The 22,660-nt window shown below is 42.1% G+C and overlaps 1 protein-coding gene across 22 annotated transcripts in view; it reads left to right on the forward strand.

Moving 5' to 3' along the window:
• ppfia1 (PTPRF interacting protein alpha 1) overlaps window positions 1–22,660 on the forward strand; it is a 66,778-nt gene that overhangs the window by 25,714 nt on the left and 18,404 nt on the right. For 2 of the 22 annotated variants that reach the window (XR_004654563.1, XR_004654627.1), the window contains 22 exons: window positions 27–110; window positions 705–836; window positions 980–1,042; window positions 1,192–1,271; window positions 1,767–1,917; window positions 2,676–2,899; window positions 3,630–3,861; window positions 6,768–6,797; window positions 7,282–7,406; window positions 8,116–8,288; window positions 8,418–8,511; window positions 9,946–9,957; window positions 11,134–11,215; window positions 11,329–11,529; window positions 11,881–11,943; window positions 13,292–13,318; window positions 15,295–15,470; window positions 15,781–15,878; window positions 17,743–17,918; window positions 18,059–18,127; window positions 18,759–18,927; window positions 20,471–21,176. Coding sequence is in view for 1 of the 22 variants with exons in the window: in XM_034856501.1 (XP_034712392.1) it covers window positions 27–110; window positions 705–836; window positions 980–1,042; window positions 1,192–1,271; window positions 1,767–1,917; window positions 2,453–2,458; window positions 2,676–2,899; window positions 3,630–3,861; window positions 6,768–6,797; window positions 7,282–7,406; window positions 8,116–8,288; window positions 8,418–8,511; window positions 9,946–9,957; window positions 11,134–11,215; window positions 11,329–11,529; window positions 11,881–11,943; window positions 13,292–13,318; window positions 15,295–15,470; window positions 15,781–15,878; window positions 17,743–17,918; window positions 18,059–18,127; window positions 18,759–18,927; window positions 20,471–20,532 (2,529 nt within the window). In the remaining 21 variants the exon portion in view is untranslated. Of the gene's footprint in view, window positions 1–26; window positions 111–704; window positions 837–979; window positions 1,043–1,191; window positions 1,272–1,766; window positions 1,918–2,452; window positions 2,459–2,675; window positions 2,900–3,629; window positions 3,862–6,767; window positions 6,798–7,281; window positions 7,407–8,115; window positions 8,289–8,417; window positions 8,512–9,945; window positions 9,958–11,133; window positions 11,216–11,328; window positions 11,530–11,880; window positions 11,944–13,291; window positions 13,319–15,294; window positions 15,471–15,780; window positions 15,879–17,742; window positions 17,919–18,058; window positions 18,128–18,758; window positions 18,928–19,149; window positions 19,215–20,448; window positions 21,179–22,660 lie in introns of those variants that run through there. The other 20 variants (XR_004654571.1, XR_004654697.1, XR_004654579.1 and 17 more) reach the window with 17 other exon arrangements.

Raw genomic sequence — 22,660 nt, forward strand, 5'->3', positions numbered from 1 at the left:
CCCCCCCCCCCCCCCCCCCTATCCAGGCTGAAGAACGCCATGGCAATGTGGAGGAGAGACTGAAGCAGCTGGAGGCTCAACTGGAGGAGAAGAACCAGGAACTGCTCAGGGTATATATTTTTTTAATCAATTTATTTCCCAGGGACAATGCAGCGCACCTTATTACATACATGCTTATTACAGTCAAGGCCATAACAACAATATGTGTAGATGTGTTGCATAAAAGGTTTCTAACCAATAAGCTAATTTGCAATCCCAGTATTTTTTTAAAGAACTACATAGTGTGAGTAACACAGTCATGCAGCAAATGCACTATATACTTATATATATTACCTTAACCTTTCACAAAGTTGAGACCACATTACACAAACCAACACATCACGTAACAGCACAAACCCCAAGCACCCAGCTGTTTGCACCTGCTCACCTATAGCCGCCCTGATAGTGAGGGCCTGGGCCGCCAATGGTTCATCTCCCATACCCGGACCCCGGGATAAACCCTGGCAGCCACGCGCAAACAGCCAGGCATCTAGCACAGACATTACAATACAACTGATTTAGTGCTTCACGGACATATAAGGAATAGGTAAGGAATAGGGGAAATCTGTCACCGCACTTGGCTTACTCCTTACAGTTTTACTGCCATTAGGACCATCTCAGCACGTGAACCTTCTTATAAAAATGCTGCTTTTGTGTTTGTATAGGCACGGCAGCGAGAAAAGATGAACGAGGAGCACAACAAGCGCCTGTCAGAGACGGTTGACAAGCTCCTCTCGGAGTCCAACGAGAGACTCCAGCTTCACCTCAAAGAGAGGATGTCTGCTCTGGAGGATAAGGTCACTAACTCATAGTACAATCTTTGCCATAATCAATATATGTTGTTCATCCGCTCACCATGTGTGTCCCATGACTAGGTGGTAATCACATCATATGTCAGGGTTTATGGATAGTTTCTCAGTCGGCTTATTTTTCTTTTCAGAATGCCCTGATAAGAGAACTGGAGCACACAAAGAAGTTGATAGAGGAGTCTCACCATGAAAAGGTAAGTTTAACATTAGATTCGTCCCCTGTGTCTGCGGCTTCTGATAATGTGTTGCTCTTTATATTGGAGTTGCTCTAGTGATGTTGGTTGCAGACTTTGTATCTCCACCATTGGAAATCCACTATTCCTGTAAACGTCCTGTCCTGTAGGAGCAACTCCTGATCCAGATTGAGACCATGAGGGCAGAGAACGAGCAGGGAAGAAGCAGGAGCAACTCCTTACTACATGGGTAAGCCAGTTAACTGCGAGAGTTCAGTTTCATCTACAATCAATCTAAACTTTACGATCACAAAAACAGATTTATTGAAAAAGAGGTTTTTGCACATTATATTCTCATTTGTTATGTCTTTTGTTCTAAATGAAAAAAGAACGTCAAACGGGAGGGAAATATCACAGTTCAAGGTGTTTTTTTAAGTTCAATAACTGCAACATCTTTCCTGAAAGTCAACGAGTAACTGTGTTACATAATCGTGATTTCAATATACCAAAATATACCTACAATATACCAATATTTATTTACGATTAGTTTGGTATTATACCAAACTAATTGTCACTTTGATTTTCTTTTCCATAACTTAGCAACCTTAGTTTCATCCTCTAACTTCTTGGAGTCCATCTGACTGGTTGTTATGTGTCCCCCCCCCCCCCCCCCCCCCCCCCCCCCCCCCCCCCCCCCCCCCCCCCCCCCCCCCCCCCCCCCCCCCCCCACCACCACCACCACCAGGCGGTCTCAGCTAGGCAGCACTCCAGATTTCAGGTACCCAGTGTCGGCTTCCTCGATGATGGACAGTAACTCGGACCATTACGGCAGCGCTCTAGTGCTGAGACGGCCTCAAAAGGGACGGATCGCAGCGCTGCGGGACGAGCCGTCCAAGGTGAGCTCCCACCTCATGTGATGGTGTTTTGTTATTAAATGTTTGCATGCAATATTCATATTGAAATTGAGGTGAATACTAAACATTATATTTTCTCTCTGGATATTAAAGGATTGCATCAGGCTTTTGGCCGATCGACCATTGAATTAACTTACTTCCTAACATTAGAAAACATCTGCGTGTCCACGGGACTTAGGCTGAGATTTTAGCATAACCAATGAGCATCTAATCCAATGACAGTGACAACTTGGTGTGTATCTAGGTTTAGTACATTTGAAAAGAAGATTGGCAAATTCGGATAACTTGTTCAACAAGTTGCAAAGTAAATAATGAAGTTTTTCTTGGGATCTTTCCTCCATTTTAAATAAGTGAATTTACTGGAAGCTTTTCTTTATATTATTTTTGTGTTGTCTTCCTTGTGACGTGTGTTGTTTGTATTATGTGCCTTTTTCCTACTTTCTTCTACCTGTTTCAGTTTTTTTGATGACTTTATTCTTCTCCATTTCTTTCTGTCTGCATCCTCTCTGGACATCAGCGACATGTAAGTCAGTGTGGTGGAGATAACCGTGACCGTTACTTGTGTCTGTGGTGCATTAATAAATATTCAAGCATCCTAACCTCCTTTTTTCACTGTCTTTTTCTCCCGTTCTCCCAACAATATCCTTTTCCCTGCTTTCAATATCTGATTTACTCTTGGGATCCTTATCTCTCCCTCCATTTTCCGCTCTCCTGTTTTACACCTGTATGATTGAATCCAGGTGCAGACCTTGAACGAGCAGGAGTGGGAGCGCATGCAGCAGGCCAACGTGCTGGCGAACGTGGCCCAGGCCTTTGAGAGTGACATGGACGCGTCGGACCTGGAGGAGGACAGAGAAACGATCTTCAGCTCGGTGGACCTGCTGTCGCCTGGTGGCCAGGCGGACGCACAGACCCTCGCCTTAATGCTGCAGGAGCAGCTGGACGCTATCAACAATGAAATTAGGTACCAGCAGCCACACAGCTACCGGAACAAGAACACAGAACCTTGTTTCATGTAACCTTAGTCTGAATCCACAGAAGCACATTTCCAGGATTAGTGCCTGAATGTCTCTCCGCTTCTGTTATCTGTGTGTTGCCGTTCTCCAACTTCGTTAGCTTAGGAGAACAACAACAATGATCGAGCTAACAAGCTACTCGCTGAAAATGTCAAGTTTAGAAGAAAAGGGCCTGCTTCGTTCTTTCGGGGAATGCTTGTAAAGACATACAAAAAAGATGTTGATGGCATTCTTCCAACTGGGATGTTTTAGGACAGGTTGGTGGGATTACTGCGGAGGAAGTACACACAGAGATACACTGGTAAGAGCGAATTACCTGATGTATCAGCTAATTTAAATAGTTTAGGTCGCTGTATTGTTTGAACAGTTCTCTTCATCTAATATTGTATGAGGCGTTTTCTTTAGCGAGGGGAAAATGTTCCTTCCCGAGACTATTCTGCTGAGCCACCGCCGCTGCGTCCGGAGCTTAGTGCCGCCCAAGACGATTGTATTTAAAGAAATGCTAACAACCCAGAGAGTTTTTCTCCTATCCCAGAATGCATCTGGTGTAGCCAGTCCTTCCTCCACAGCGCTGTGAAGATAAAGCTGGCAATGCCTGACCGATGTATCCTTATCATTGTCCATCAACATGTCCAGTGTGTTATTTTGCGTCACCTACACCTTCCTTCATCGTTGCAGAATGATCCAGGAGGAGAAGGAGAGCACAGCCATCCGGGCAGAGGAGATTGAGTGCAGGGTGGGCAGCGGCGATAGCCTGGGAGGACGTTTCCGCTCCATGAGCTCCATCCCCCCGTCACTTTGTGCGGGCTCGTCGTTGGGCGACTCTCCCCCAGGCTCCGGCCACTCCACCCCCAGACGCGTTTCCCGCAGCCCCAACAGAGAAATGGACCGCATGGGTGTCATGACCTTGGTAAAACTTTCTTTACTTTTCAACGTTCCCAAACCAGGATCATAAAACTGCACCGAATACCCCATTTTATTTACTTACATTCTGAAATGCCACATTTAGTTAACACAAGTATGGACCGAATCACCATGTCCAGGGCATGTTCTTCCATTTAAGCTTTGAAACTGCCTTTCCATGCTGATTTTGTGTATTTATGCTGTCTCCTCTCAAACAGTCTGGTTAGTGTACTAATATTTTGTGTGTATCTTTAAGAGTGTGTAACATGTGCATATGTAACTGCCCCTTGCTCGTAGCACTATTGCTATGACCCCTACATCATCCAGAGCTCCCTCTCCCAGCAGACAGTAACTTACCTGCCCTATGGTGCAACTGGCTTCATTCCCCCCCCTCAAGCCTCTAACTGTGCCCCATACTTTCAGGTACCTGCAGATCTTTCCACAGCTCCCTTCCCTCCCTCCCCGGGTGGGTGCAGTCTGCTTCTTCCTCTCCATTCTGTGCCTTTTGACATCTCCAGTAGATACTTTCTCCTCCATTGTTTCATCACTTTGCTCCGAGAATAACTGCGGTTACGCATTTGTCGTGCAGAAGGACCTTGTTTGTGAAACAAACTAGTTCTTCTTATTTGTAACATCAGATAACCTGATTTAGTAAAGTTTTCTAAAGCAAGTTATATTATGTAATGAGTGAGAAGAATTACATTGTTTGGGGTTTGTAGGGTGACTTTCAATGGCTACAGATAACAAATTCTCCAGTTTTGTCAGTTCTCCAATACTGGCAGGTTCATCTGTGATAGACTACGTAGTGAAAATAGTGCTTCATAGGTTATTTAGGTGGTAGACAAAAAGGCATCATTTGATTAATTTAGGATCTGTGAAAGTGGAGTAATACCTGAAGAGGGGACGCTCAGACCAGTCTTGGTCTTGTATTCTAGTGAATATTTGAACACACATTTAATCAGTCACCAAAATTAGAAACTGGAGAGCACACACCCCTGCAGCACCTGTGAGCTATTGCTGCTCACCTGTGTTACACCTGGAGCTCCAGTCTGCACACAGGACGGCCTTTCTTTCGACCACAGTTCAGTGTAACAGGCTGCCACCGATATGTTATTCTGTATTAGGTGATGCTCTCTTGGGGCCTACATAACCGTTATCTTGCTGTGCACTATACTGCAATAATATATAACAATTGAGAAAAACAAGTTAACATTTGCTCCAACTTGTAGAGCCGTGTCATAGGGCTGTTCAGTTATGTAAAGAATCATATTTAATGTTGAAATCACGATTATTTACCATGATTACTCATACATTTTTGGATAGATGTTGCATTAATTGAACCTAAAACAAAACAAAAGTTGGACAGTTAAAACACCTTGATCTATGAAATGTACCTTAATACTTTTCATGTTACTTTTTTTCATTCAGAACACAAGACAGAAGAGTTTAATTACAAAACGTCATGTGCAAAATTGTTGTTTGTCTCGATTACATTTTTTTTGTGATTTTTTTTTATTTTTTTTAGGAGCCAAAATAAATATCACAATTACAATTCAGATAATTGCACATCCCCCTACCGTGTCACATTAAGAGCACACTGTATATAACGACCGGTCTGCCTTTTGATTTAACTGTAGGTTCTGATTCACCACAGTATAATACTGAGCTGTTGACTCATCCGTCAGTCTGTTCAGGAATTCGTTATCTTGCAATTGCAGGAAATAACTAAGGTTTAAGAAGCTCCCTTTATGTTTGCAATGTGTAATATTTGATGAAGTTATTGTTTTAAAACACTAAGTCATCTAATTCAACTGTTGTAGTGAAGAGCTGGCGCACTGTTCTGCTGAGTGAGGAATTTAAGGAATTTAAACAGTTCAAGAAGTTTATCGAATGAGGGCTGTAAAGCATCACAGACATGAAAGGAGTGCTGCTTTATCTTTGGCAGATAACGCCTGAAAAACGACTGTCAGCCATGTCAGCCTTTACACAGTTCTGTTTTTAATCTTGTTAAACTATCACATCTGTTGTTAAAGCATGAGTGAAACTAGTCAAAAAGTCTTAATTCCTAAATCAGAGAACACTAGAAGAAAAGGAACATTTTTGGATGATTAAGTAAACTCTCATCACCCCCTCAATTTCCCCTTCCTGTTTTCCTTTTATAGCTCACTAATCTTTTCCTTGCCCTGGCCTCGGTGTGACAGTTGAGAAAAGGAAATGAGTGATTAGGTATTTTCCTCCTCGAGGGCACGAAAAACACCCGTAGAAATGTGGCACGCTGATGGTTTATTTGCTCTGCTAATGCCAGGCCTGTGAGGAATGCAGCGGGGAAATAACACCCCCCCCCCCCTTTACGTGCTCAGTGGAAAATATGACTAGAACAGCTCTGGTTCATAAAGTCAGGTATGTTACATAAAGCAAAACCAGTCCGATAACGTTAAAACTAACTGGTTTAGAGCCGAGAGAGGGATTTCAGCACTCTGGTGTTAATCAGATGCACTTGCAGAAGTGCTGCTTGCCTACTACTACTACTACTACTACTACTACTACTTAAACTTCAATTATTCAGATAGGTTTCTCCTAGGCTTTGATTCCTCTCCTCCCTCTGATTTCCTTGAGCTGGGCTGCACCCATCCGTCCACCCTGACCCAACCTTCGGCGTGGTTGTTTTGCAGTGTCTCCTGCTCGGGTGGCTGATGCTCCTGCAGACTTTATTTTCCCAAGAACTGCACGCATTCACTGTACAACTAAACTGACTATTTATCTGGGTCTCCACTGTGTGTGTGTCTGTGTGTTGTTAAATCGTATTCGCATTTTCTGCTGTTGTTTGTTTGTGCACGGCTTGTTTTCCGCCGCCGGTCTGTTGTGCGTCTCACTAACTGCTTTTCTCCTCTCTCCTTTTTTGCCATGCTTCAGCCTAGTGACCTGCGCAAGCACCGCAGGAAGGTAAACTAGAGACTTGCTTTACTGGGCCGAGCCCCCAAGTGGAATCAACAATTTTCAGAATTAGGTTCTTCATCCCCTCCTACAGTGTACTGTCCTGTGCAAATTTAAACTCCTCATAACACTCACAATCAAAATCCCATTCCTGAACATATAAAGGTGTTGCAACAAAATCATTAGGGACCATTTTCTGACATTTTATAGACCAGACAACTAATCGGTTAACCAACAGATAAATCAACAATGACGTTAGATGCAGTCCTACATATAATCCTGCTAAAGCGTATTATTTACAGTTAGCTGTCTCATATTGATATACAGCATGTGTGGACTGGTCACGGACCACTGGGAGTGTGGTTGCTTAGTGCACAAAAAATGTATAGTGTAACTTTAATAAAGCAGCTTTCATCATGTCTTTGCCTCACTCCTGTACAGAGTGACATTGAGAAAGATCTCACTCTTTAACGTCTCTCTCACTGTTATGCAGTCTGCTCAGGATGACAAGGCCACTATTCGATGTGAGACGTCGCCGCCCACCACTCCACGCTCCATGCGCCTGAACAGGGAGGCAGGGCATGCTGCCAGCCATGAGGACATCAGAGACATTCGAGGGTAAGTCCTGTGCCTGTCGCCCGGAGGAGCTGGAATCTTTTTCTTACCTCTTCAGTCTGTCTCCCTGTTCACAATTTGTCTTTCGATTCTCTCTACCTTATCATGGAATTCAATACCAAATAGACTCCTTAGTATTGAGTAGTGAAAAAATGCCTTGTTATTCAATACCAAATTTCAATACCCAAAGAGCAAATCTCATCAGCGCTGCATGCTTCTACCAAGATGTAATAATGCGTGTGATTGGCTGTCTAACGTTATACATCTCAGAGACGTGCAGGAAAAACTCTGCGTTAGAGGTGGCACATGTAGTAGTAGTTGGAAAAAATAAGATTTGTGCCGTCATTTTGTTATTTCTTTTAAGTAAAATGGATTTTATAAAATTTGTATCAAAGGATCGTTCAGGAACCCAAATCAAAGTCACAGTATTGGTAGGATATTTCTGTTTTCCCATCCTGTACATATTCGAATATTGGTTCTTTTATTTTATTCATATTATTATTTCATGTATATTGTATGTATGTATGTATGTATGTATATTTTTCCTAGTATTCATTTATATTTATATTCTGTACTTTGTCACTGATTTTGCTGCTGTAACAGTGGAATTTCCCATTTTTCTTGGATCAATAAACATCTATCTATCTATCTATCTATCTATCTATCTATCTATCTATCAGCCCTATTAATCACTTAACCTTTGCTGTCGTAGTCTGGCTGGCCTGCAGGACGGCCAGGGTAGTAACCCTAGCAGTAGTAACAGCAGCCAGGACTCGCTCAACAAAGCAGCCAAGAAGAAGAGCATCAAGTCTTCAATTGGACGCCTCTTCGGGAAGAAGGAGAAGGGCCGACCCAGCATTCCCGGCAAAGACTCCCCCAGCCAAGGTCAGGCACTAGGAGCAGGGTTGTTATATCAGCACAGCGCATGTTTATGTTAACGTCATGCAATTCCACACTATCGGTATCTGCTGCTCCTTTCAGTTCTCTGAACAAGGTGTGTGTTTATGTTCCTAGCTGGCACTCCTGAGGCAGAGAGCTCTCCTAAGGATGGCTTAGGAATGGGCACCCTGGGAGGCCCTGCAGAGAAGAACCGGAAGCTGCAGAAAAAGTAAGTGCCCGCTGCCGTCTCCACAATTTATATAGACTGAGAATGAAAGCGTTTTAAGATGATGACCACCGTACTATACAGGATGTAGTGTTTCCCCTAGGTTGACTGCTTTAGCCTGTCAGATGGTGGGGGGGGGGGGGGTAGTGCTCATACCACCACACTAAATTCCATTCTGAACTTAACACTTTAAAGTTTCTTTAAAGGTGCACGGATTTCATTACTTTGTGGTAATGTCTGAAGTTCTACCATGGATTCCTAGCTTACCTTGTTTCAAGCCGTTCTAGCGTGGTATAGAAGGCAGGAAGACTCCGCTTGATTTGTGCCAGTTCTCCTTAATATTCAACAAGCTTAGCTGCTTGACTCTGAGTGGCTAACAGCCAATGGCAGAGGAAGCAGCAGTTCATCTTCACATTCACCACATAACACATATGGACCTCGCATATAAAAACAAAACAAAATGCAAGTAAAAATTGTTTTGTGTGGCAGGGCCACTTTTAAGTATTTATCGGCTACTTTTTGCAATCCACATAAACCTGACTTCACAACAACATAAATGTCACTTTTAAAGAATGTTCACCTGTTACTCCCATTGCTTTCTTACAAGCAATGTAGCATTTAATAGGCTACTTTTTAAAACAGAGTCCCACGCAGTGCTCACTTCACTAAACGTGCTACATTACGTCACTTTCCGCAAACATCAAGAACAACAACAAGGGCAAAGGGTCATCACCAATCTGTTTAAACCAGATAGTCTCTGATCTAGCTCAGCTACAAAACACAGAATCAGTCAACGCTGTGGAGATAAATCTGGCAATGCAAGACGTCCGATAGGCTAATGTCACCAAAAACGTTATCTTCTCTTCACCTGTTCAACTGACTCTAGCAGTTTAGATAACACACTTGAGTGTCCTGCTGCTACAGATGTGAACCAACTACACACTCGTTGCCTCATTCAGTGACTCACAGCGTTTGTTTTACTGCAGAATGAACATGGAGAGGGGGAAGACATGTATATTTGTCGTTACTTTCGGCATTAAAAAAAAAAATCAACAATTATAGGTGAAATACTGGGGTGCCTTTTATTGGTGAACACTGTTAATAACATCCATGAGTGTTATGTTGTTGCCGTTGTGGTCCTGCTGCAGTCCAGTTCGGGCTCACATGCTCATCACTCCCCTCCACCCGGCTCACGCTTACTCCCATCAGCTCTTCTTCTTTCCATTCCACACCCAGCCGTTTCCACTGCAGTTATCTCGCATAACTATTTTATATTTTTTCCCCCCTTCATTCTTAGTTTTGTGCAAACATATTGCAAACACTGTAACTGTTGTTTTGCCTTCATGCTTAAATCAGTATCGGTTCATTCTTTCTATTTATTGTTTCATCAACCTCCCTCTCCTTTTTTTTATCATCCCCTTCTCATTCCATGTGTAGTCCAATGACAGGGTAAGTTGGTTCATATTGCTTTTGCTTTGCCTTATCTTCTTTCCTCTCTTGGCTTCAAGTTGACCTCACCAATAACTCCGAGGACCCCAAACAACTGTCCCCTCCAATGTCTGATGGCTTTTCCATGCTGCTCTTTACCCTGCTTTCCACAGAGGAGCTTAACTAACAGCAATGTGTGTGTGTGTGCTGATTTTTAGTGAGTGACACATTTTCCTCTTGCAGTTTTTCTGTTGGAGCATGAAGTTATGCACTACAACTAAAGGAAAGATATTGGAAATAATTGAACCAAATAGTTGCCTTTTTGTGAGTTCTCTTGTACACAAGTTTGACTCATATGATACACTTTATTAGGACAATCCCTGTGTTGCTGTGACTGTCCTCCAAATTTATTTGAAGCTAAGTTGTTAGTTAAGAACATGCTTTTGGACTAATAACATCTTTTAATAATGGCAGATCTGCCCAACAGAGGATGAGCTTGTCCTTATCAGTGATATATAGCCCCATCTAGTGGCCAAGTACAACCACTTCCTCTATTTTATAGCATTAGTTGAGACTTGTTTTTAGAGAAACTAAATTAGAAGCTGCCTTTCAATATCCCTAAAACTCTTTCAGGGATTCTCTACTAAATTGCATTGTTCCTTCATCACAAACTGAGACTGTGCATGAAGTGGATGTACAGAATATAGAGTTTTCCTGCCCTATATACTTCCCTTTATGCATGTTAAGTCCCCTACAGTCGTAGAGGAATGCATCCATACTAAAGTCATTTTCTAAGTGGACTCTCAAAGCACTGGTTCTGGGAGAAAACTATTTTGACTTCTGACTAATGAAGTTCCTCGGTCCTGAATCCAGTCATCTTCCAGAGGCTTAACAGTCAAAAGCTTGAACAGGACTGTTATACTTTCATATAATGCCATTCTGTCAAAGGTTTTCCAGATGAGTATGTCTCTGTTTGAGTCTTCCTGGGTTTCTTTGTTTTCTCTCAAACTCCTGCTCTCTGTTTTGAGAATGCATGTCTCTGGGGTCGTGTGCATCTCTCTTCTAAAGGTGACGTTTGATAGGGTGCATACTTTTATAGAGTTTATGATGGATTTGGGTGTATGGCTATGTTTGTGGGGTTTTTTGGCAGGTGAACACTTTGGATATTTGCTTGAATATCTATATTTTGTGTCTCAGGCATGAATTACTGGAAGAGGCTCGCATGCAGGGCCTGCCATTCGCCCAGTGGGACGGACCAACGGTGGTAGTTTGGCTGGAGGTACGACACAGACACAACCGATCTGAAAACCAGTCAAACCAGTAACTAGCCCATCAGCATGTTGACTAATGGCACTGGTTTTTGTTTGCCCTCTTCTTCTTCTTGTTCTTCAGCTGTGGGTGGGCATGCCAGCCTGGTACGTGGCTGCATGCCGGGCCAACGTGAAGAGCGGAGCCATCATGTCAGCGCTATCGGACACGGAGATCCAGAGAGAGATTGGGATCAGCAACCCGTTACATCGTCTGAAACTTCGTCTGGCCATCCAGGAAATCATGTCTCTCACCAGCCCGTCTGCCCCGCCAACATCTAGAACGGTACTTTATGCTTTCTGTTGGGTCCGTGTGTTCTGCAGTTAACACTCACACATGTGTTTCAACTTCATACTAATATTGAGACACTTTGCCTATCCAAAGTCTTGATTTTGCCTTTAAGCTTTCTGTCTACATATTCTTGAGCATGCCATTTATTTCTTACAATAACATTTTAATTACTTATTTACTTATCGTGTACTCATGATGGGAACTTGATTATGTTGCAAACATTGATAACAATACATGAACAAAGCTTTTTTGATCTCTCCATTCCGCTCTCTTTTTCTGTCCTCCATCACTGTTCTCTCTTTAAAAACTTCTCTCACTTTTAATTGGGGGGTGGTGAATGATCAGACCACTGGAAACGTTTGGGTCACACATGAAGAAATGGAAAGTTTGGCAGCCACACCTCCCACGGTTAGTCTCCCCTGATTGGCTGGGCACTGGTGGCTTCATGCTATTGTGATGGTGACTGTCGAGACTCGTTCCAAGTTGCCTTCAGGACCAGACTTCACTATGTAAACTGCATTTATTAAAGTTTGACACTTGAGTTTCGTTGATCACTCTATTATTAATCTGGCTTAAAGCAGTCTCGCTAGGCAACTTGAAACAAGGCCTTATTCTTTGTGGTTTATTTTTCTTTCCCCTGTGTCGGTATTCATAGTTTCTTCTAGTTTTCTTGTCTCTTCCTTGAGACCATACACACTGTACGTGTGTCTCTGCTTTAACATTAGTTGGTGTTTTGAGTGTATGTGTGATACTGCTGTATAATTACTTAGAAAGACATCTACCCAAGTTTACTGCAGTTTCTACCAGAACAAGGTATCTAAAATGGCAGAAGAACAAGTGTGAATCAGCATGAAAGACTTCTTCCCACTGTCCCTCCTAACCGTTTATGTCTTTTTCTGGACCAGTTTATTAGGCCTAGGTGATATACAGCGAGACAATATACATTTGTCCACTTTTGCCTTATTACCTTTTCCCGAGGTAACTTCTCACTCCAATATATCTTGTCGTATTAAAACCATTGTGGGCTGCTTTAGTGCAAAATCTTTTATTTTGTGAATGCTTTTTTGATTGATTTTTTTTGATTAATTTAATGAATTAACTTTGATCTGCCTAAAGCAAAAACACTTCTGTTTGTAAACTACAGTTTTCAATTGATTTTCAGAAGTATATTTACGAGATTTATTGATAGTAAAAAAAAAAGACAATTACATAATAGTAATAATCCGTAATACAGGAGTTTGTGATTGATAGACAGATAGATAGATAGACAACACAGAATATAAATGAGATACTAGGATAAAATAGATACATACAATATACATGAAATAATAATAATAGGAATAAAATATAAGAACAAATATTTGCATATATATGTAGGATGGGAAAACAAAATGTGCAACTGCTTAAATAACATGCTAAAATGTAAATAAACCAGTTGTGTAGGTTGAACTTAGTGCAATATTAGTTTAGTATAATATATAGTATAGTGCAGTATTAGTATAGTATAACATATAGTACATATAGTATAGTGCAGTATTGTGGTGTCTAAAAGTCTTACCTAGCACTCAGTGATGACATAGTTTTGTTGCCATCTTCATTTCCTATTTGATGTTTTAACGTTTATTTGTCTTGCTTGTTATTATTTCACTTTGACTTATATTTTCCACATGAAGCTGCTCTAACCAGCACTGCTGCCTCACTAACCCCTTCCTTTCTGTTCTTCTCATCATGCTCACTCTAACCCTGCTAACACCAGGAGGATGACGAGGGTAGCTGGGCCCAGGTTTGCACACATTCCCCCAAAAACCCCACCTGTACTCCTATAAACCTTCTGAACTCTGCTGTTCTTAACACCATCTTTTAGTCAGCCTTGGTTCTCTATAAGTATCTCATACAAGAGAGGACACAGTTGTTCCTCTGTATTTATTTCCACATCATTTTTAACACGGGGCAGTTACAACAAGCATGTTTGGAGTGGTCCATTTACATTTTCCCCTTTAGTGTGGTCAAGCAGAACTATTTGAACTTATATTCACACTAAATACAACTGTGGGGGTTGTTGTTTGTTAAGCTTGATTTAGGGTTCTGCATTAAATCTACGCCGTAGGTACCCTCGGCTTTTAATGATAATAAATAAATGTGTATTGTTACACAGTACACTACACACAGGCCTGAAATACACACACACATGCTCAGGTCCTATACATGCACTAATGGAGAGATGCCAGACTGCTGTGCAGGCGCCCTGAGTTTTTAAGGGGGGGTTTGGTGCCTTGCTTGAGAGCACCTTGGCAGTACCCGGGAGGTAAACTGGCATCTCTCAGTTACCAGTCCACACTCCATACTTTGGTCCATACGGGGACTTGAACTAGCGACCCTCCAGTTCCCAACCCAACTCCCTACAGACTGATGGTAGATACCCGTCCTTAGTTGGGGTCCTTTCTTTTCAACCAAAGCCAGATCCTGCTTCACTCAGCAGCCTCTGACAGTGACCTGGCGGCTTGTCTTATACCTGTCCTTGGACTCCCATCACTTTCAGCAGCCTAAAGTAATCATCATTGTACAAAACAAATCAATTTTTTAAAAACATTGGCCCAATCTACCCCTGGCAATGCAGTGCACTTGAGATGGGGGACTGGGTTCTACCCCCCAGAAGATCCTCTCCCTGTTACCATCTATAAAGTTGGTTTGAGACTAATTGAAAGTATTTAAAATTAATAAATAACTTCCAGAGATTCTAAAACCTCAACACATGTGTTAGTTTTTAAAATTATTTTGCTATACAGTTTTTTTAAGCAACTCAGTAGTTCCATCTAAATAATTTATATATATTATAATACGTTTATTTAATATAGCATTTTTGTACAGAACAAAGTTACAAAGTGCTTCACAAGAGTTAAACTGTTAGAGATAAATATAAATCATAAAGCTATAAAACATAATAAACACTAAATTCCACAAGCCTGTTCAAATATGTCTGTAAATCTTCAGCTGCTTTTTTAAAAAGCGTCCACAGAGACCACAGAGCATTTAAGAAGGTGGTTCCACAGTGTGGGAGCCGCCACCTCAAAGGCACGGTGCATTTTAATATTTGAATCACTACTTACAGAGCCGTGCATGGTCAAGCTCCCGCTTACATCCAGGATCTATTGAACACACACACTTCTGGTCGCTCTCTGAGGTCTTCGGACCGAGACCTGGTCCCAGAACACGTTTTAAAACCAGAGGTGATTGAGCCTTGTCTGTGGTGGCTCCAAAGCTCTGGTCCTTTTTCCCTTTAGCTTTGAGAGCTTTGGATTCTGTGGAAACCTTTAAAAAACACCTCAAGACACCTCTTTTATTAGACAAGCTTTTAACTAGCAATGTGGCTCAGTATTTTATCTGTTGCTGTTTTATTTGTTTTTACTGTAAAGCACTTTGTGACCCTTCTTGTCTGTCTTGTCTAAATAAAGTTTAATTACTTAAACTTACAGTAAGACTAGTCAGTGACCTTCTGGTAATACGATGGTGGAGCAGGTCAGACATACACACCGGGGCCTGACCATGCAAGGCTCTATACGTCTGAACAAATCAATCCTGAAATTGGTGGGAAGCCAATGTAAAGTAGATAAGATGGGGTTATAATTTGTATTTTTAAAAATTAGATGTAGAAAAACATATTTTTTATACTATCCTGGATTAGAAATTAGTCTCTTTTCCATCTTTTTAACTCACTCTCATACATCCTTGCTAAGCCATCTCTCTTTTTCTTGTCGGTAGACGTTGGCGTACGGCGACATGAACCACGAGTGGATCGGTAACGAGTGGCTGCCCAGCCTGGGTCTGCCACAGTACCGCTCCTACTTCATGGAGTCCCTGGTGGACGCCCGCATGCTCGACCACCTCACCAAGAAAGACCTTAGGGGACAGCTCAAAATGGTGGATAGCTTCCACAGGTAAATCCCAACAACTAAAGGATAACACAAGTGTTATTTCATCTTTTTATCCTTAATGAATGCCCTGAAGAGACAAACATTAACTCTACATTTATCCCACATAACTAGTATTGTCTGTATATCCAAAGCTCTGTTTGTCTCATTCCCTTGTGCCATAGACCTCGATTGTTGACCAAAAACTGTTAAAAAAAGGGCCATGCTACATTGGGAAGTGCTAATGTAAAGAAAGATTAGAGATTAGAGTAGATTTTGCCAAAGTAACAACTGATGGGGATCCAAATAAACGACTGTGTTTGTGTCTGTGCAACAGGAACAGTTTTCAGTGTGGAGTGATGTGTCTGAGGAGGCTCAACTACGACAGGAAGGAGCTGGAGAGGAGAAGGCAAGACTGTCAGCTGGAACTTCAAGGTAACACACACCCGGCTGATTAGTAAGCACAATTCAATTACAGAGATTTAGTGACACATGGGCCCGATACCCACTTCTTTCTCTCTTTAAAGTTAAAATACAATGCAGTTTCTCCATTGACAACTGGAGTATGAGCCATCAAATTGTAATCATCTATGGTTGACTTAAACCAGCTACCACATGACCTACCACATGACCTACCACATGACCTACCACATGACCCACCACATGACAAAGCGTCATCTAGTCTGCAGAAAGTTCATGGGGCACCAACATTATTTTGAGTAATGTCTTTTGTTTGCGATGTCTTGGATAAGCACTTCATTACCCACAATCCTGAACAATCCCACCATCCCGCAGTAATGCCAGTGATTGGTGGAATTCATGCTTGTGAGGATGGGGGGAGCTGTCGTTACCTGATGTGTGCGCATGCACGAGATGATAATCCTGTTTTACGAGGATTTACAGCACCGCAAGACTCACGATGTCCGTGTTAAGCATCAGCTCGGAAGGCTAGCAGGCATGTTCTCCGATCTGTACCTGTGTATCCCGGTGGTACATGTGAGGTAGTTTGAATGCACATGTTTGCATAGCTTAGCTATAAGACGGCTGACACTCGACTCGCTTCAGATAAAGAGCCCAGCCCCCTTTGGGCTGGTTGAAAACATGTGGAACTAGCTGGCTTTTAGTCCACAGCCTCTGGGCCTCCAATGACACTAAATGAAGATTTTTGCGTCATCAGAAGCTTTTTTCCAGATCCACAACACAGAGATCTCTGGTCTCGGGGACATGAGGGAGGGAAGCACGGCCATTTGAAAATACTACAGGGTTTCTACTGATACAAAACTTTATGCTAATCCGTGAAGCATCCCTTTAAATTACATTATAAGACACAGGGCCCTATTTTAACGATCTAAGCGCACGGCGTGAAGCACCTGGCGCAGGTGCGTTTAGGGCGTGTCCAAATCCACCTTTGCTAGTTTTACGGTGGAAAAAAGGGGGCATGCACCCAGCACATGGTTTAAAAAGGTTGTACTAAGTGTCTTCATTAGTAATAGGTGTGTTTTGGACTTAGCATGCAATCAACCAATCAGAGTGTCATCTCCCATTCCCTGTAAAAGCCAGGTGAGTTTGTACTTTGGTGCATTGCTATTAGGATGGCAGATTTACACCATTACATTTTTTTTTGTAATCTTTGCATGATTGTGTGCTGCTGTGTGTAATAAGCCTAGTGTACGCACACTGTGCATAAGCCTAGGCGCATTTTACTAATGCACTGTTAAGATAACAATGAAATGCTGCGTTGTTGACTTTAGACCAGGTTTTTGTTCATCACTTCCCACTGCCTCAAGATAGCAATACGTCAAGAATTCACCTGAACACACCTCCCTGTGAGACCAGCACGCCCACGGGTGCAAAGATGGGCGCAGGTGCATTTGCTGTTTAAAAGCGTGGGCGCTGGACGGGAAACTGATAACTGCGTCGGTCTTAAACCAGCAAAGACGCTTGTGTCGGGCTTTGGAATGTGCCGGGTGCAAGATAGGGCCCTCAACCTTATGTTTTCTACGAATTACTTAGTGAATTTGTCTCTTTTTGGTCTTATTGGACTAAGATAGTAAATTCTTTTAATGCCTTTTCATACTGAATGACTTATGAGCACATCTCTGGTAAACACAAGATTTAAAGTGCTGCTTTCGCCTGATTCTTTTTGAGGAAACTCAGTTTTACAGATCTCTGGACTAAATTAACTAATCAATTGGTCAACAAAATCATAAGAGTAATAGACTTAAGCACTTCTTTAGTTGAGGACAGCCCTACTTCTCTGAATGACACTTAAGCTGGATTTCTGTCTGTGTCCCCTCAGACGTGCTGGTGTGGAGCAATGAGCGTGTGATCAGCTGGATTCAGGCCATCGGGCTGAAAGAGTACAGCAGCAACCTTTACGAGAGCGGCGTCCACGGAGCGCTGCTCGCCCTCGACGAAACCTTCGATCACAACACCCTGGCCCTCCTGCTCCAGATCCCCACGCAGAACACACAGGTACCCTGCTGGTCGGCTGTTTCACCAACAACCAGAAAGCTCATATCCCCACACACATACATGAGAAAATGTGAGTTAGTCTCCACGATTAATTCAGAGGTAAATATGTGAATTCTCCCCCTCTTGTTCCTCTCTTCTAGGCCAGAGCAGCTCTTGAGCGTGAATACAACAGCTTGCTGGCCATTGGCACAGAACGGAGAATGGAAGAGGTAAGAAAACAACGTTTTCTCACGTAAACTCTGAGAATCAGACCCAGACATGTCCGGAGATTCCCTTTCACACATGTAGCACACAACAGGAGATTGTCCATCTCAGATACGTTTTCCCTTCCTGGAAATACTCTGTTTTATTCAGGCCGTTGGTGGCGAAAGGAGATGACGCGGATCACACCGCGGTCAACGAGCCGCTTTGTAATTTGGTCACAAAGGACAGAGTCTCTTGCCGTGCCTTGATATTGTCGAGATGATTTCAGCGTCAGCCCTCACTGACAGTAGTTCCCGAATCTCGACGTCTCTACAGTTAGATATCTTTGGTGGCGTGTTCGTTTAATTCACCCTTCTGTGGTTGTTTTTTTGCCTTTTGGATTTTTGTTTTATTCCCATTAAGTGCAGATTGATACAAACATCATCAACCTGTCAACTCGCTTGCTTTGAATTCTCACACATGCGTCAGTCGGACATTTTATAGGTGTTGTATCCGGGAGCTGGCCACACACACACACACACACACATCACACACAACACCTCTGAGTTTAAAAGGGACTTCAGACATGCGGTAACACTCGGTTACCTTTTACACACCTCTCTCCACCCTCCTCTTTCACGACCACCTTTCTTTCAGGACGACGATAAGAACTTCCGCCGAGCCCCGTCATGGAGAAAGAAGTTCAGGCCCAAAGACATGAGGGGGGTGTCCTTGGGTGCGTCTGACACCCTGCCCGCCAACTTCCGAGTGACCGCTAGCAGCGCGGCATCTCCCTCCACGCAGCCAAAGAGGAGCCCGATGGACGGTAAGCAGAGGAACCAGTGTCAGTAGTGTGTGTGTGTGTGCACGTGTGTGTGTGTGTGTGTGTAATAGTGCTCTGTCGTTTCTGCTACTTATTCAAGTTGAACATCTGTGACGAGCGCTAAATCAGCTTTCTTCTTGAATGGCTTTGCTGCTGTGCTGTTTGTGTATTATGCTGCGACTAACGGCATGTCTTTGCATGTGATTTTACAACATGGAAACACAGGAAGTCAGTCTATACAGAGGCTGGACACTGCCACAGTCAGGACCTACTCCTGTTAACACACAACGGTAAGATCACACACGCCAACACTGACATAACGGAAGCTAGGGTTGGACAACATGACGTGAACTCAAATCAGGATTAATACAACACTTTACCTCAATTATGATGATTGAAATATATTTTTTTATTTTTTTATTTTGTTTACTGGGGTCCAATGTTTCAACTGTAAATATGCATTATTATATTAAATGCAACTATTAAAAGGTAGGATGCACTCTTTCATTTATTGGAGGAAGGAGTGCATATCTTTAACTTTGTGGTTTTAAATATCTGACGTAAACACACACAGGTGACACACTATTCATGGTTCTTTATTGAATATTTGGAACAATTGAACTCAAAGCCCACATTGCTTTAAATAAAGAAGCCTTGTGGGAAAAAAAATTACATTTTAATTTTACTTTAAAATGCAAGTTTCCTAAAAAATAGAGTAGAAAAAAACTGATTTTTAAATATTGACTTTCATATCCAGGAGAAGTTAACTAGACTTGTGTTGAGAACGTCAAAAGGGACAAACTTTGGGGGAAAAAGCGTCAAAAGTGTTAAAAAAAAAGGACAAAAACATAAGAAAAAGTTATTATATTCCAGTCTGTGATTATCATCAACATCCATTCCTTTAATTTTAGTCTCAATAATTCATAATTTCTGCTTTTCTAACTCAAACATTAGGTATAATATCCTATAAATGAGGTTTATTTACCATAAATTCCAATAATAAATAAATAATAAAATAAATAACTGTAAAACTAAAGTTAATAAATTAGTGTTACATAGTGTTGAAAACGTCAAAAAAGTGACAAACATTGGGGGGAAAAGCGTCAAAAGTGTTGCAAAATGGGGCAAAAAACGTACGAAAAAGTTAAAACATCGATAAAATGCATCAACAAATGTGTTGTTTTTCAATTTTGTGCACAAGGGTTAAGAACAAAATAAACAAAATGGGATTCAGGTTTTTTAATTTAGTTTTTTTTAATTACTTTTGGGATGAATAGTCCAGCCCTAATGAAGGCAGACATTAAAACTAGTACCTCACTTCAGACCTGCTTCTCTCTCTCTCTCTCTCTCCTGCTGGAGTTCTCTGCTCTAATAACGCATGTCGTACGCCTCTCCTCTCTTTCCCTTTGTCCCCCCCCCATCCATCCATCCATCCATCCATCCACCCATCCCTGGCTTCTGTCCTGCTTCTCCTCCTCTCCTCTCCTGGGGTCCGTTCATCTCTCTCTCTCCTCCCCTTCTCAGTTTATCCTCATTATTTCTATAGGTAACCGCTGGTCCGAAGATGAAGGGGAGTTCCCTGCCTTCAAGACCAGGATGATGAACTGAAACGACGTGCAAACACACTAAAAAGATGGTTTTTATTATTGAGTGTGTTGTCATCGCAGAGAAAGACCTTACTCACCAATCTCAGTATCCCAAGTGGAAACCTTCTAGATTCATCCACAGTTGTTATTGTATTTATGTAAAACCCTTGGGACATATACATGATTTTAGAATTACTATGTAATCCTTCTTCTTTTTGTTGCTTCTATCCCCCTTTTATCAACCCACAACCCACTTTTTAAAAGAAACCTTTCCCCACTTTGCCCGTATTAAGCTCAGCTCTAAGATGTATGTAACTAAAGGAGTTTTAATTGTCTGGAGTTTGTATATTTCTACCAACAGACATTTTATCTAATCTTTTTATATAATCCTGATTCTATTGACCAGATGTATGTTGTTTTTGTTTCTTCTTCTTCTCTTTGATTTAATTTCTAATCATTGAATTCACGCTTAAGTGACTTTGACATGTGATATAACTGAATTCATAATTCATATCCTTTTTTAACTGGTGTACTTTTTGTAGCTCCTTGCCTGTGATTGAGTGTAAATGCAGCTCTTAGGTCAACGGATGAGTGAATATCAGACAAACTGCTGAAGTTGTCAGGCTGTTTCAACAAACTGCTCAACACTGTGAGTCATCCATCACCGTCACACACACACACACACATATATATATATATAAATATATTGTCCTTTTATCCTAAATTTTCCATATCTGCAAAACCAAAATAAAAAATCTTGAATTAAAGAATTAAAGCCATATAACCCGTAAACAGGGAAAAAACCAGAGGGCTTATTTTTTGGATGCAAGTGAAAACAGAATTCCAGGTTATCTCTAGTTCACTTTGCATGCGGGAACTTCTCCACTCATCTCCACCCTACTACACCCAGCCCCCCCCCCCCTCCCTTCCAAAATCGATGGACCAACTTCACCGAGGCCTCAGTTGACCCCCGCTGGGACTAGATACCCCCCAAGGCGGTGCGATCCACCCCCTAAAACCTTTTTTTTTTTAAACACTTTGTACGAAGATTTCATATCAAGCCTTATTGTTTTCTTACCTCCTCTCTGTCTTCTGTTCTTATTTATTATGAAACACGCCCCCCCCCCCCCCCCCCCCCCCCCCCCAACGTTGTATTTACGTCGGTTTGTCTCGTCTACGCACCCAACACGGGTTCCTCCGTCGGTTCTCACGGCGAACCAGAAGGAACCGAAGAGTTTTAGTTCACCCTACGTGTAGTCGAAGCCTAAAGTAGAAATGGGCTTTTTTTTTTCTGTTTGTGATTTACTCGTTTTATGCACAAATGCAAAATCACGTTGCTGTTGTTTTTATTCCCGCTCTTTCCATTGAATCCTTTGATCTTGTAACAATGATGTACAGTCTGAGTACTTATAAACTATTTTTATCACAATATTATTTATTGCTTACTTTCAATAAAATACTGAAACTCAATTTCCAATGCAGATAAAACAGACTAAAGCTTGTCTTCTTAGAGTATATCTTGCCTTTTTCCTGTCCTACTGTTGGTTTCCTGTTGGCTTTCTGACTTTAAAGGTGCGCCTCCACACATATTTCATGAATTTGTGGTAATGTCTGAAGTTCTTCCATGGACTATGTAACCTTCATTTGTGTAAAAAATGCCTTGTTATCTTGTTTTTAAAGCCATTCTAGGTTGGTATAGAAAGTTATACTTCTCATTAATATTCAATGACCTAAGCTGTTTGACTCTGATTGGCTAAAAGGTAGCCAATGAAAGCCTGGCTAACCGCATCCTTTACCCAGCTCATGAATATTAATGAGCTCAGGCAACATGACGACAGACTGACCGGCTGTTGCGATTGGTCCGATTTCTCCTCTTATTTCTTTCCAGTGGCTAGAGCTGACAGAGGAGGTAGCAGTTCATCTTCACACACACACACACACACACACACACACGCACACACACACACACACACACACACACAAAAAACACTTTTCTGGCCGTTATTCAACGCCATGACGCAGGAACTGAAGGTGAGAAGTTTGGGTGGAGGGACGTCCAGCTGGGAGGAGGTCTCAGGGAAGACCCAGGACTAGGTGGAGGGACGTCCAGCTGGGAGGAGGCCTCGGGGAAGACCCAGGACTAGGTGGAG

This window comes from Etheostoma cragini, chromosome 1 (genome assembly GCF_013103735.1).
Source record: "Etheostoma cragini isolate CJK2018 chromosome 1, CSU_Ecrag_1.0, whole genome shotgun sequence".
Taxonomy (NCBI): Eukaryota; Metazoa; Chordata; class Actinopteri; order Perciformes; family Percidae; genus Etheostoma; species Etheostoma cragini.